The following is a 16128-nucleotide window of genomic DNA, read 5'->3' as shown; positions in this document are numbered from 1 at the left end:
TTTTGTCTCATTGAGAAGTTTACAGATAAGATGATCAAGGTGTTTTTTTATTTATTTGCATAGGTTAGATAATTTAACTGGCACTTTATAACCCTCAGTTTCAAATATCTTTCAAAAATATTCACAGCAGTAGTGCAGAAGTTACAAAAACCACTTTATAAATGCTTATACTGTAAAATTCTCTTTTCAACATACAGACTGAAATCTAAGAAAGGTCACATGCCTTAAACCGGATTCATACGTTTCTGGTTTGTGTGAACTGACAACCAGGCATGTTTAACTGCCTGTAAATATAAATTATGGTGCTTTAGCTGCTTATAATAATTCAATCTAACATATGGAATCTGATAATCAAGAATGAAATGCAAAAATTTTTAAAGATTAAACCCAAGTTCCCATCTTACAATCTAAACAGAAAACTGGAAGCCTTGAAGTTGACCTACACAGATCTAATCAAGCCTTTAAGGCTTAAGGCTCAGTGTCCTGTCTTTAAATACTGTAAGGATTTTAAAAAAAAAGTTTAGATTCTCATACTTCAAACCATTCAATCTAAATGACATCCAAACTATGATGACCTCTTATAGTAAAGAGAAGTAAACTCATCCTGAAAGTACACATGCAAAATCTACAAGTAACTTGGTCACTTAAACAGAATACTAGAAATAGTAAAGCCGTCACAGGCAACTGGCAAGAATAGTTTTAGTTCAAAACAAATAAGTTCAAGCATTGTCATGTCTCTCCATTAATCTGAGCTCCTACTTTACACAATGTGTAAGTTAAAAGTCAGGCACTGTTGGAAACAGCTACTGTAACAGCATTATGGAACAATGCTGCAACCTTACAGCTCTGATTTTAGTAATTTAAGTAATCTGGAAGAAGATGAACCACAAATCTAACAGTGATGGTAAATCTAAGGATTTCTACTGAAATTATGTGCAAATCTCCATCTGATGGTAACGATGTATTAGGCAAAATCCTTCCTGGAGTCCAGCCGTGTGTTTTGCATCAGCCCAAATCTGTACCTTGAGACGTGGTCAATTTTTGAAGGCTCCACAGCGACTGGCTCGACAAATGAAATCTTTGAGCAGATTACCGTCAATTTGCCAGAAAGCAGCAGTCTGAGTCACCTCAGTCAGGTGATTTACGCAGAATTTGAAGCAGAATTCTTCAAGGTCCTGAGTGACAGAGAAGAGAACAAATAAATAAACTGTTCTTCAACTTGGTCAAACGCTCCAACAACAGACAGTCTGAGTGTCTCGTAGTGCTGACCCAGCTTCCTGCATCCTGGTGATCCTCCCAGTTCCACTGTTCTAAGCCCCAGTTGCTCACACATGGTTTGCTTTTTTCTCATGTAGCACACAGCTGCCAACAGTCTGCATCAGATGTGTTTTATTCACTACATGTAACTTAGTGTTGTTAGGTGAGGGAGACGGAGTGGATGCATGAAGGGTGCAGGAGGAAGGAGGCAGCACACATGATGCCCACTCTGTAGTGGTGGATGCATCAGACTATTAGTAGCCCTGCTGACATGTTGGTACAATATGACATCAAATAATCTTTGTATTGCTGAGCTGGTGGGTTAAAAGCAGATTAATGTTGAGTCTGACTGTGTCATGCATTCTCACTTCTGTTGGATAAAAGATCAAAGCAGGGCTGCAGTGCATGTGTGAAAATGGCTAAGGAGGCAGCTGCGGATCAGCAGGTGGAGCTGGTCATCCACCAATCAGGACTGGTGGGTGTTTTCATTAGCTGTTTTTTTTTTTTGAAGGTCAATGTTTTAACAAAGTTACTTTATCTTTTCTCTGCTGCCTCAAACAGATTTGTTCTGAAAAAACAAACAAAAAAACAAAAACAAAAAGTTTTTCACCCCAGCAAGAGCAAAATCTACTTTAAAGGGCTTCAAGAATGAAAGATTTCAATCATTCATGCATGCAGTTATGAAGTCCTTCATAAGAACATGAAGAACTGAGGTATGAAATTAAAAATTCTTCATTTTAATATTGCAGCTTAGTATTTTTGCAAAAACACAAAAGCACAATTGACTCTCTAGGCTCAACAAACGCTTGCTGAAAAAAAAAATCAAAATTTTAGTGGATTTTATTTGAAATTAAAAATTTTTATTTAACCACAAATACTTAAAAGACAGGACAAATGATTAAGGGGATAGCAATTTAGGTTTTTACTGGAAACAAAGAAACAGTAAGTACACTGTACTTTTCAGGGTGAGGGTCATATTACTGAGTGGCCTAACTTTGTCTAACTTCCAGGTATTTTATTTTCCTCTACACTTCTCTTGAAAGTTTGAACAGAGATTTATAAAAATAATAAGTTAGACTCGGCTGCATTGTTATAAGGTTACACAGGCCTGAAAATTTTGATACATATTTTTTCTGTAAGTTGGTAAGGAAGAACAGTCTTTATGACATTTATATTGGTAAAATAAAACGACAGTTGAATAGCAGAATAGTATAAACTATGAAAAGTGTATAGTAAAATTATACCAAACATGCACTACAAGCAGAGGCAGTTTCACTGTGACTGGCAGTACAGAAAGATTAAACTTTTGGGATGAGCACTAAAGCACAATAAAAGGCTCTGGAGACTCGTTTTTCAACTTTTTGAAAAACTTTGGTTGTAATAGTTTAATAGTTTAACTATACTTAAGAATAATTCATCATTAATCATTACTAACACTGCATTTAACTATGCAGCGTTATTAATTTGTTACATCGATGGATTAAACACAACTTTGAGACAATTTTCTTTTCTTTTTTGGATTTGGTTTTTTTTTGTGTTGAAGAATTTTGTTTTTAAAACAACAACAACAACAACAACAACAAAACACATTATTGGGGGAAGAAAAAGTGGGTAGTTCAATTCCCACTGACTTTTCCTTGGACAACATACTGCAAATTGCAACAAAGCAATGTATATAAAGAATTAGCTTGATAACAATGTGTGTGTGAATGGTTAATAATGTGGCTTGTAGTATAAAATTCTTTTGAGAGGTCAGTAAGCCTAAGAAAGTGCTTTAAATACCAGCCCAAATACATTCATTGTCTATATTTATCCACCACTTTTCCCCCCCACTGTTTAAGCTTGCTAGCATCACTACCTAATGTGAATCACTGCCTGATTTGAGTCATTTTCCTGCACATAAGGTTCACCTGCCTGTGGTGTCTGTCAGGTTCACATATGTGTGACTCACAGTGACGGTGACAGCTACTGTTGGAAAACCAGATGCTTTAGCATTTATGTTCTGTCTAATTTGTAGCCTAACTGATTAAAGAAGTGTGGGAGCATTTTCAGGATTTCATATTAATGCTAATGTAAATGTAATTAACAGCACACAAGTCATAATAAAATGAATTTCAGACTTTATTGGTAGGTCCTATTAAAAGTTCCAGACGGCCATGTCTGGCTTTGAAATTGAAACCTATGCTAACAAATACGTTCTATTACCTCTGTGCAGACAGGCTAATAGTTTCCCTCTTGTTTGCATTATTTATGCAAAACAGGCTGCTGGCTGTAGCATCATACTGGCTGTACAGACCTGTGAGTGAAATCAACCTTCTTACTGCATTCTCAGTAGGAGTGAATAAGCTTATTTAGAAAACAAAGATTTTCACAAAACAGAACTAAGGGAGCCAGCATTCTATGATTTAATCTAAAATATCAATTTTACATGTGTTAAAGTAAAAAGAGCTTTCAAGGACATTTGCATATTATCACATATGCAGCTGATAGTTGGTAGACTAACCTCTGCATCATAGCGCACAGCGGCAGACAGCAGAGAAAAAGCATTTTCGACGATGATTCCCCTCTTGATAATGTGCTGACACAGGCGTTTTAGGCGGTTCTCACAGTAGGAGGTGGCCAGATCCAGGAGCCCTGAGCGCACACAGAACCACACAGGACTGGAATTATGATTATATTCAAGAACTTTTAGTTGAAGTCCCTTTCACAGAAATAAATAAAAATACAAAAAAGTAATAAACTCATGACAAATAGATATCGTTGTTACTAATATCACTGATACTAGGTCAATGGGTAGTACTGAAATCACTCAGAGATCATGTGGTGAAGTGTATGTGAGACTGACCAATAGCATCCTCGGGAGGCAACTCCACACTGTCTGTGTAGAGGAACTCCAGAAACGAGCGGTACACAGGGTATGAGAACTGGTCTATTTCAATCACCTCCTTCATGTCTTCGTTCCAGTGAGACTGGAACATTGATCTGAAATGTTCACACCTGCACAGCAAACGATACAGACACAGGTGTTACAAGAACCATTTCTTCCCCCAATAATGTGTTTTCTTTTTAAACGGTTTATAACTCCCATAACCCGATAAACCAGCTTGGCTGTTAAATTCAAACCTGATCTTGAGAACTGCTTTGTGGACATAGATGTATTTTCCATCAACACAGAACTTGAGATCCGCTGTCTCTGGGTTGTCAAACTCCTTTTTCAGAGACTGAGCCACAGTCAAGAAGTCATCGTGTTCTGGAGGGGGAAAAAACGGCACACATACAGGTCCCACAACACTCAAGCTCTGGCAACAGAAAGATGACAACTATAGCAATGAGACCAATCCCACTTCCAAAAAGGTGGGAAGCTGTGTAGAAAACACTGAAAGATTTTCAGAACCTTTAAACCCTATATTTGGTAGACAAAGACAAGACAAAGACAGCATTACACATGTTGAAACTGAAACTTTTATTACTTTTTGATAAATATATGCTCATTTTTAGTTCGAGGCCAGCATTACACTTTTAAAAAATGGACAAGGACAACAAAAAACGTTGTAAGGTGTTCTCTAGTTAAATAAAATAAAAAAAAATTTTAACAGCGATTTGGATTTGGTCTTATCCAGCTAACCTCAGGGTTAACTCTGGGTTCTCTGTATTATGTAAGGCAGTTTACTTCTTTCCAGGATACATTGCCAGCTTACACTGTAGAGATAACCTGCTACACAGTAAGTTTTCCTGTTTTACTTTAGAAAGCTAAAAATGTTTACTTTAGTTTTTATTAGTTTGAGTGTTAGTTTTAGTCTTTCTTTAAAAATTTAGTTTTCAAAGTTCACAACATCATTTCATTTTTTCCAAAAGTCTATATTTTATTTGTATTTTTTGTTAACTAAAATGTTTTTACATTACATCTTTACCTAGTTGTGAACCACCTTTGTGTGACCGCTTAGCCTGATTCCAAGTGTTGGGATAAGGAAAGCCAGATAATGGAATGAAAGCCTGGGTGAGCTGAACTTGTTTCGTAATACAAGCCAGAGATGCGTTGACTTCAAGATTGGACTTTCCAAATGAAAACTGCTCTTTGGTCTCCACGTTATAGCCAAAGAACCAACTTTCACTTTTCAGTGAAGGTCAGTTTGACACAAGTTGGCATGTAAGACTTCCAAGGAGAGGTGCACAAGAAGATGACATTGAAGAGAACAGTGGAGTCAATACATTTTATAATTGCACATCAAATAAAAAGAGCTTCATAAAACAAACAGTGATCAATAGCCATACATTTGTGGTTAATGGAATGAAATCCAAAAATTAGTAATACTACATAATTAGTGCTATCCTTGGACTCTTTCAGATCATTCTCTTACCCACTGAAAGAAGCCTCCACATTACTGAGGGGGTGGCAAAGCAGGCAAAGACATCATCGGTGCAGGCAAAGTGTGTCAGGTGAGGGAGCACTATGGACTGGCCCCTGCACTGGCCCCACATGTACACCTGACCGCTCTGGGTTTTAGCAGCTGACGTGTGTGTGGAGTGACAGGAAGCAATCTCTACAATTCTGTTAAAGGAGCAGAGAAGTCAGTGGATGGTGGTGCAGGGACAGGATGAGTTAGATGTGTGATGCTTTACCTCACCTCTCTTTCTCAGTCAGAATCTGAACTGGGCTCAGCTGGTTGCTCTTGTTGCCAGTGCCCAGTTGTCCATATGTGTTGGCACCCCAAGCGTAAAGCAACCCTTCATCCGTTAGTGCCATGGAGTGTGCATATCCTGACACGATCTAGAGAGGGGAAAAAAAAAATCAAACAATTTTCAATATAACGTAGTATTTGAAACTCTTGTCTACAATAAATAAAATAATTCCAAATTATTAGCAACATTTTTTATACATTCTATACTACAGATGTGCTTATTACAGCCTCTTAATTGTGGTTTCAATTCAATTTTATTTATACAGCACCAAATCAAAACAATAGTTGCCTCGAGGCGCTTTATATTGTAAGGTAGACCCTATAATAATACAAAGATTCCTGTGTAAAATATTGTATTTTGGGAACTTCACTCCTTTTTGGACAACATACAGCATCACACTCAAATTCTGGTGTTTTATAATTACTCTGGCAGTAGTTTTACAGGAGTGCTAAGATTTTAAATCATTACTGTAAAGAATGCTCATTTAAGGAAAAAAAAAACAAAACATAAAAACAAGTGAATATAAACCCAACTACAATTTAAATAAATAAAGTCACAGGCCCTGCATAAATGTCCATATCTAACATAGAGCTACTTGTGCCATTTATTCTGCACAAAAGAATATATAAAATATAAAAGCACATATAAACTGTAATCCAAAATGTACAGTCTTTCATACATGTGCAACAAACAGTCGTTCGTACAGAACTCATGCATGACGAGTTCTTCACTGTGAGTGAGGAAGACACAACGGTGGAAGACCAATAAAACGAAGCTAAAGCTAAAACTATCCAGAGCTCCAAGCCTGCTATAATCCAGCAGCCTCGGTATGAACAGTCAAAGGACTGAAACAGTTACAAGGACAATTTTGGAGACAAGCGAAATAACAGAAACAGGTCAATATCCTGCTTTCTGTTGAAGTTTAGTTAAGTATATATTTGAAGAAATATATTAGTAAATGATGTAAGTTCCTGACATTTGGTTTGTTATAGAATTTTGTAGTAACTGCTTTTGTACACCACGATAATATGACAGCAATTCATTTTCATTTGTTTCAGCGAAAGAAACAACTCACTGCAGTTTGGGAGGAATAGTAAAATTTACTAATTTATTTATGAAAGTACTTTTCTGCATTTAAAAAAACAGTAAGAAAAGGTCTAATCTTTGATATTTTGGATAGAGATGTTATTATATATCATTTTAGATACTGGTATGTGTGGATTTTTGTTTTCTATGATTAGCATACGGATTATTGAGTTTCTGACACAAACAAGTCTAGTGATTATAATCAGTTCATTCCTGAGTCCTTGTTTTTGCCAAATTCCCTCAAGGCATTCCTAAGAGTTGCCCAACCCAAAAACATCAGGATCTAGCTGTAGTTGAGGCATATAAAAACATTAGAATATATGTCTTTTTTTTTTTAAAACTTCATACAAATTGTTTCACAGTAACCTGACGTGTGTAATCTCACACCTGTTGCACACATAAACCCTGCAGACCAACAAGTCGACAGGGGGTCAGCTGGTTCCCATTGTTTCCAAGTCCAAGTTGTCCGTTGCCGTTATAGCCCCAACCGTACACCTAGTGAGACAAAAAGAGAACATGAGTGCTGCTTCAGTGAGAGTAAGCCAATACTGTTTCATAAAGCTCCAGGATAAGTTAAAAAAAAAATCACCTCTCCATTGTCCACTACTGCCAGGGATGAGGTCTGACCACAGACGATACTCACAGCCACCTTGTTCTGCAGGCAGCTGGACACCCTGCGGGGTGTGGGCTGGTTCGCTGTGGAGCCTGAGCCCACTTGACCACAGTTATTGTAACCCCATGCATACACCTGCCGGGCAAAAAGATAAAGTTAAGAATAAGAACAGGATGAAATTCTCTATGAAAGCCAGATACTTTAAAAATAATTTGAAAAGGTTATTACCCCCTCTCACTTCTCCTTCGAGTCAACAGATTTATCTTAAGGTCAAAGTGACAATGTACGGTAATATAAAGCTACTTAAAATGATAGTTCTTACTGCTTACATTGTTTGTACTGACAACATAAAGGCACACAAGGAATGATATATGGGAATTATAAATATCACATTATGGTTTGCATCCAAATATCATGTCACATTTGACCTCTGACCTCACTTTTATATTTCACATCTTTTTTTAAGCCGACCCCATAATGTGTTACATCTTTAAAGAAAGTACTGTAGAGAGAAAGAATGAGCTGCATGGTTACTGTCAGAGATGAGGTATAATATTATATATGTGTGGAAATATGTGTGTGTATGTATGTACGGATGCATACATGTATATATACATATATGTATGTATGTGCATGTATGTATAACTTGTACATATCTTTCTTGTGTAAATGTAAATTTGTCTGTTATTGTGTAAATACTTACGCTAATGTGTACTTCACACACATGGAGAAATGCCAAACTGCCTTTCATTGTTCTTGTAACAGTGACAATAAAAAGCTATTCTATTAAGCTCAAGTTATTCGCGTTATTTAAGTCATTTACAAATCAATACCTATAATCTTTTACCTACTCCTCCATAATGTTTGAAATCAAAGCAAACATGTCATGCTACCCTTATCTCATTTTTAGTGTACTACAAACGTATGCATTTATATTTTATTTTTAATAACATCATTTATGAAAGTATGTGCAAAACAAAATGACATGTAAATATATTACACTAAATAATATAAAAATATCCCCTTAAATGTAAATACTGTACAAAGAGTGAGCTGACTTGGCTCATGTTTTATGGTTATTACTGTTTTTTTGTTTGTTTAATTTTTTTGTAAGATTTGCAAGAACATGTCAGCCATGTTCACAGCAGTGAATGATGGATTTATTAAGATCCAAATGTGATTATTGTATCAGCTGTATAACAAGAAAAATACACAGACTCTCTAGCTACCAGGATAGCTGCATCCCTCATATTAAAAACAGGGGAAAAAAAAGTTTGACCAGCCAGGCCAGGATCTAACGGAGCTCACTAACTGTGTGAAGCAACTCGAAGCACAATACATTCCTTGTGGCTGGGCTTATTTTTCTAGGTTCTTAACTCAGGGGGCTCAAATGTAGCTGTGACTGGAATACGGGTAAGTGTTAGGGTCCATTAACTAGGTAACAGCTTTAGTCAGAGCAGAGTCACCTGTGTAACTAGAAAAGTTTCAAACAGGCGTCTGTATTTCCCTCTCTGTAAATCTGCTGTAAAAGTGAATTATTTTTGTCTCTCTTCTTTAACTCCTACAAACTCACTTCTCCTGTATCAGTTAGAGCCATTGAGTGGTGAGAGCCACAGGCCACCTCTGTGACCTTCTTATTGAGCAGGTTGGCAGACACGAGCACTGGAGCTACTCCTTGGTTGGTTGTCCCATTTCCCAGTTGGCTGTAGCCATTATGGCCCCAGGCAAATAGCTCTCCATCTGAAATACAAAGAGTTTAGTCATTCTCCTGCACTTTTTAATCCAACTGTAAAGAGGAGGATTACATCTTTTGTTAAGCTACCCTCTGTGGCCAGCAGGATGTGGGGTCCACTACCGTAAGTCAGGCTAACCACCTTTCTGCCACTCAGGAAGTCCAGTTTTTTGGGTACAATTGTGCTCAGGCTGTCCCCTGTTCCCAGGCAGTTACTGCAGTTCAGCCCAAACACAAACACCTGAGTGTGGAGGTCGGGGGAGAGGAAAAAAGAAAAAAAGAATTCAGTGTTGATTGGTGATAAGGAGTGCTAAACAGACAGCGCCAGTCAGCTGAGTAGGGAACGGGTCAGAGTACAAACACAGAAACATCAACACCAGCAGGCAACACTGAGAGGAAGATGTGTGTTAATTGTGCAATAACACAAATATAAAAGATCATTTTAAAAGAAAGTTGCATTTTCTTTCCTGACTTAAATTCATTACAATGGTATGAAAAATCTTTTTACACTTGACAAAGTTCCCATTCACAAACCTCTAAAAAGTGTTTTTCTTATCACAGTGGTACCACGATTTAGCCACTTAGCATGTGTTAAAGCAGAGGTGCTCACATTTCTAGGAGCCAGGGAAAGGACCCCCCTTTCTCCTAAAATCTTAACATTGATTTAGCTGGCTTGGGTTTCGCATCACCTGATAATGTAGACTGACTCAAATATTTGTTAACCCTTGTGTGGTGTTCGTATTTTTGTTACACAGCCAGTGTTCATGGGTCTGGTGGACCCGCTAGAGTTTTGGCTTTCCAAATTAACACTATCAAACAATTTTATGTTAAATTACTCAACAGATGTTTACTTCATCCCAATTACAAGACATATGAACAGCAAACATGGTTAATTTTTTCCCTTTACCTTTGTTAGATCACATTTATGAATTAATGTGCTTCTCGTTTTTCTTTTATATAAAATGTTATAAATAAATCAGTTATAATCAAGTGGAGTGAGTGGAAAGACACAACACATTTACACGTGAAAAAATAATTAATTGTTTAATTTTTCTTTTGAAAAAAACTGAACACGGGTCTCACAGACCCGAACACCATACAAGGGTTAATGCTTATGAGCTAGATAATGTGCCAAGATACAAACCAAAAGGAGTGATTTTTTGCAGCCTAACATAGAATTTCTTCTGGCCAAACAATAACATTTTTTCTTATTCATTTATTTATTTAGTTGGTTAGTTAGCTAACCTTTATTTAACCAGGAGAATATGACTCACAACCACATCCTTGCCAAGAAAGACAGCAATACAAACAACAGAGGTGTGTGTGTTATGCAATGTGATCAATGTAAGTCAGTAAGATGGGAACAGACCAAGATATTATCAATAAGACTATATCGGTGGTTGAGTCTTCAAAATGACAAAGCAGATCACCCGACCTAAGCAGGCAATGTGCAGCATGTGACTCTTAAAAGCTTTAAGGTTTGTAATAAATCTCAGTGCTCCATGATAGACAGAATCCAGCATATGTAAGCACAGTGAAGATCCCCTTGCATCACCATAATCGAACACTTTCACAAGAGTGGAATCAACATCTTAAGAGGTAACGACACACAACACGGTATAAACTGTGTATATAAATTTTATTTTAAAAAATTTAAAACCCCTTAGCTGGGTTGCAGAATCCTGGAGAACCACTGAGCTAAAACACCAACAACATCAAAGTAATTCAAATCATCTAGGTAGCTACTGCAAGTTTTAGTACTAATTAAAAAAGGATGAAAGGACCAGAGATCCATCCTTTTAAACAACTGTCTTGAACCCTTTAAGCTTATTTTGTAATTTTGGCTGTAAAATTACAAGATAATTCTCATCTTTCAGGAGCATCTTTTCAGTGTTCAGACAGCAGAACTTGGGAATGCTTTGTGAACCGTGATACACTGAATATCCCTGTAAAGCCTGCCTTCTTTTCTTTCCGAAACTTTTTTTTTTTTTTTTTTAACAAAGCCTTTGCTAAAAGGGGTCATCTGATTGTTGGGGGTTTCTTTGTTTTCTCTGAGTTATTGTAGGGTCTTTATTACCTTACAATATAAGGTGAAGCGCCTTGAGGCACCTGTTGCTGTTCTGTGTTACATCATGTGAATAAATACTTTTCAGCAAGTCTTAACAGTTTTGAGCTTTTTTAAAATGGCAAATAACTGATTTTCAACACTAGCATTCAACTGCAATCTTTACACATCAGGCTGTTACAATACAACATTTAAAATTGTTATTATTGTTATTTATTCTTTAACTTTTGGTTCTCTTTATGGTCTCCAGAAGAAAAATCTGGTTCTTTCCCTGGAGCTATTGTCAGAAATATTGAGTACTACAGCTTAAAACACACAGCTACTGAGAGGCAGTCTCTGTTTATCATGCTACAATAACACTGACATAAAAAAATGCAATGCAGTGTAAGCATGCTCTGTGGTGGATTACCTACTGTAAGCATGTTTTCTTCTACCACTGATTAAAGTTGAATGCGCTATAAACTGAACCCAACAGCTGTTTTCAAGGTAGGACACTCAAACAATCCACACTAGGCTGAATGAAATTATAATAATGTAAACATGAAATGTAGCTTAAAGGCTAAAAACGTGGAAAAACAACAGGTCATCTGACTATCAATTATGCAACATGAAGCAAGCTTCAAAGCTTTCAGTCATCTTGCTCTTGATTAACACACAACCACAACCCCGTTTTCCCTCTGACCCCTCACCTCATCATCATTGGTAATGTAGATGGCCTCATTAGCAGATGATCCAAACACGCATGCTTTCCGTATGGAAGCGAGCTCCTGAGGCCCCATCAGGCTGAACATGGGCCACTTGGTTACATCCACCATGGTGTCCTCACAGTATGTGGCAAGGGCGGCAGGCTAGAAGGATGAACTTCAATCCACAGGTGGGACACGGGACAGGGAGAGGGGGAAGGTCTGAAGAGGCAAGGCTGCCAGCGCTGCAGTCAATGGACACAAACACAAGCAAAATTGTAATGTCTTCCAGATAATCATCTTTTCACAATATATTGTTAGTTCAGTGTAGCTTTAATTCAAAGGGCTTCAGGTTTAAGTCAAGGGTTTTTGGCTTGTTTAAAAAAAAAAAAAAAGAGTCAATGGCTGTTTTGGAAGTACAGCCATTTTCATACATATTCAGAAGTTTTATGGCCAGATAAAGGCTATTCACTTGTTATTTCATGACAAAGTGTTTAATTTACATTTTATTGCTTTTTATTGTAATTTTAAATATGAGGTCCAAAGAGACATCAGTGCAAGTGGAGGAGGTCATCATTAGGTGGAAAAAACAAAATAAAACATATCAGAGATTTAAAAGAAAAAAAAACTTTAGGTGGAGTCTAATCAACAATCTGCTACATTCTTTAAAAGAATCAGTGCACCAGGAACCTCAGCAAGACCAAAAGGCCTGCATCTGATTCTAGGAGTAAGGAGCTGCAAAGTTTAATGCTCTTTCTCTAAGTTCAGTGGAAATCTTTAGAGCATACGAGTCTTGGGACCTAAGGCAACAAGTTAACAAACTTTCTGATCAATGTAAGTGGCGTGGCTACGTCTACAGCCTGTCCGCAGCTCGGACACAAGCATTTCACTACATGTTGTGCTCTGTATAATTGCTTTGTTTGTTTAAGTTTATATGGATGCCAGTGGAGCTAGGCCACTACCGTTCATTGGTGATGTGACTGCTCACAGAAGCAGCAAGGTGAATTATGACGTGTACAGCCTTTACTTCTTGCTCAGATTCAAGCAAGTGCTACAAAAATGATCATTTTGCTCTTCACAACCGATATCAGATGACACTGCGAGCTGGGCAAATGTAACGTTGCATCCTTACTTTTATTTTCCCCGTAGCTTACTCTAACTCAGTTTTAAAAAGTATAATTCTGCTTTGGAGAATCTTCTACTTTATATTCATCACAGACATCACACACACACATGCTGTTTTGACTCTCACTTATATGGTTATGGGTAAACACAGCTTATGATCCTCAAGGTCTTAAGGTTTTCTGATAAAATGGGTGTTAAAAGCGTAGTAAGCCGGGTCACAGAGGTTCTTTGTTTGGTAACAACACGGCTAAATCAGTGTTGTGCTAAACACTAACTAAAACTTTAAGTGTAATATCTTTGCTTATTTTGGTAGACTGTAATCAACAGGATTTATAAAGGGGTCATATATAAAATAAAGAAATGACCTTTGTTGCAATAATCTTTATGACTCTGTGTTATGCACCCACATTACAATTGCTCCGCACCTTTAAGGTGACTTTAAATATCCCAAAAGAACTGTGATGTTCTATTTTTTTTTTGCTGCCCTCTTGGCTAGCTTTTTCTTGAAAAAGCTATTTTAAATGTCAGTTAGACTTTCTCCCTGGATAAGTAAAGGATATATAAGAGCCTTTTTCCCCTGTTAAAAGCGTCTACCTTATGACATGAATGTTCTTTCTGACTAAAACTAACTTGGTATCATTCAGAAGAGATACGCTTGACAAGTAATTTACAACACTTTAAAGACGGACTATTTATTTGTTTATTTTTGACAAATGCCGGAAATCCCTTTTTGACACAACACAGGCGTCATCCCGTAAATACCCACCCCCTCCCACCTGCATCATGTGTAATGATTAAAACCACTCGTAGTTACTGTTACATGACCACAGCTTGCTGTTTAATGTTTGCTATTGTTAACAAAGGGATTACTCAGCACAGTGAGTCCAGCTGACGCATCATAACACACCGTGAATGCAGCTGGTACTTGACGCACCCGCCGGGAAAATCGGTACTAACTTATCTTTTAATTGGCTACAGCTAGCGTTTAAGATTTTTTTTAAAAAACAAACAAACCACATTTCAGTTCGATTGTTTGTTTGTTTTTTAAAGCTACAACATTAATACGTTCTCGTTGACTCACCCGTTAGGCAGGTCCGCTTCTACGGCCGTTGGCGCTTGCTCCTGGCCGCCTCACCATGGCACATAACGGCTGACAGTCCGTTTTCACTTTCTGCCGTGGCCGCCGTGCTCAAGTGCGTTTATTTGCGGAAGTGAGGAGAAAAATAATGTCACGTGATTCTAAGACCAGCACAGTCGATTGCAGATTTCACCAATATTTCCCTTTCGCCTCTATCCCCACCTCGCATTTTCCTACCAAATCTAGCTGTGGTTTTCAGCTAGATTAGTATGCAGTTAACCGCCAAGTAGTACACTAGATTTCACATTCATTCGCCGAAGAGGAATATAGAGGAATATTTGGTCAGGTTTAAGAAAAATAAGACTTTTGTTAGATAGTTATTCTTTTATGCCGTATCCAAAATGCAACATGGATATAACTAGAACTTAATAAACACCTAGGATTTGAAGTTGGAGACATCTGGTCTTTTGAAGCCCAAATTTCAGAATTAATATTTTTATACTCAGGGAGTTTTTTTTTTTTTTTTTTTGATGCGGTGGGGAGACTAGTAGTGCATTTGTGTCTGTTATTTGGAAGTGTAAAGAACAATCCTGACGCACAGTTTAAAGTACTGTATTCTTTAATGTCTTAAACATCAGTTATGTACATTGCTTATGTCAGACTACATAAATAAAAATCAGATTTTACCCAGAGGTACCAGAATCAGCAGGAAAAACATCTTCTGAAAATAAAGTTTGCCTTACCTCTCTATAATAAAAGGTCGTTGTTTCTCTGATTGCATTTTCTCATCATTGAAATATACTTTTGAGTGTCTCTCCCTCTTTTTTGTCAGGTTTTTTTTAAAGTTTCAAGACAACTGAGTGCCCGGACCTGCAAAGGAAGCTTTTGTAATGCAACCAAAACCTTCAGATCTAAGTGGACATTTTAGTCGCCTGCTCTTCCAAAGGTCAAGAAAGAAGTTAGCATCCTCACTCAAGAGATGATCCATTCTCAGATTTGCTGTGTGCCTCTTTAGAGTTATTGATTACATATTCTTCCAAAATGCACCATGTTATGTAAAATACTTGTACTTTACTAAAAAAACAAAACAATTCCCCACGCGGTTAACTTGGTGCATTTGGATCTGGGTCAAGCAGGATTAACGTTCCATTTGGAGGCCTCTTATCTTATTTTGCTTCTTTTTGTACTCCACAGGAAATCCAGATTCAGTGTTTGCTGTCCAAGTTAATCATTGAGTGAGCCAGTGTGTTCATCAACACTCACGTAAGGATTCGGCTAACGGAAACATTCACAGCACAAATGAGGCATTTACTCCTCTAATCTAGTTTTCAGTTGTGAATATGTACAGCAGAGCCAAAAGTCTGGTATAGTCTACATTAGGGTGGCAGAGTAAAGTCTAAAAATTACTTGAAAGACAGCCATGAACCACAAATAAATATCATCCAATTAGCTGCTGAAATGTCTGACCTATAAAAAGGACAAGCCAAAGAAAGGAGAAAGAGTACTTTACATTTGCTTTTTCATAACAAGGTGGTCAGCCTGCTAAAGTCACATAAAGGAAGCGATGCTCATCTTTAAAATATATTCAGAGCACGTAAAAACTGAGCTCAAAGGGAGTTCAATCTTCCTCACAAACACTTAGATCAAATGAATCCCTGCAGAAAGCAACTCGCACCCATACAACTTAAAACAGCTACCATATGTGTGAGTCACAAAAGCACGAAAGATCCAACAGCTAAACAGCAAGTTTATTTTGGTTAGGATCAGAAACACAGATCATGTCCTGAGGGTCAAAGATGAAGAGGAGAT

General features: G+C 37.4%; 1 protein-coding gene across 2 annotated transcripts; it reads right to left on the bottom strand.

Annotated features, from left to right (window-relative positions):
* Nucleotides 1–26: 26 nt before the first annotated feature.
* LOC146556549 (RCC1 and BTB domain-containing protein 1-like) lies at nt 27–14469 on the bottom strand. Of its 2 annotated transcripts, XM_085248910.1 has the most exons (13): nt 14323–14469; nt 12123–12361; nt 9459–9609; nt 9210–9376; nt 7613–7771; nt 7411–7518; nt 5883–6025; nt 5616–5806; nt 4381–4507; nt 4103–4254; nt 3761–3891; nt 3463–3553; nt 1046–1175 (listed from the first exon to the last, which is right to left on the bottom strand). In XM_085248910.1, exons 2-12 carry the CDS (start codon nt 12246–12248, stop codon nt 3506–3508), a joined length of 1503 nt encoding a protein of 500 aa, XP_085105036.1. In that variant the 5' UTR covers nt 12249–12361; nt 14323–14469; the 3' UTR covers nt 1046–1175; nt 3463–3505. The 2 variants fall into 2 exon arrangements, with proteins under 2 accessions (XP_085105035.1, XP_085105036.1); XM_085248909.1 differs by lacking the exon at nt 3463–3553 and having other exon boundaries at nt 27–1175.
* Nucleotides 14470–16128: the final 1659 nt, after the last annotated feature.

Source organism: Mchenga conophoros, linkage group LG16, assembly GCF_057382185.1.
Source record: "Mchenga conophoros isolate Kocher_MC1m ecotype Shallow Benthic linkage group LG16, M_conophoros_male_GT1.1, whole genome shotgun sequence".
Lineage (NCBI taxonomy): Eukaryota > Metazoa > Chordata > Actinopteri > Cichliformes > Cichlidae > Mchenga > Mchenga conophoros.
This window is presented reverse-complemented; position numbering and strand designations above follow the sequence as displayed.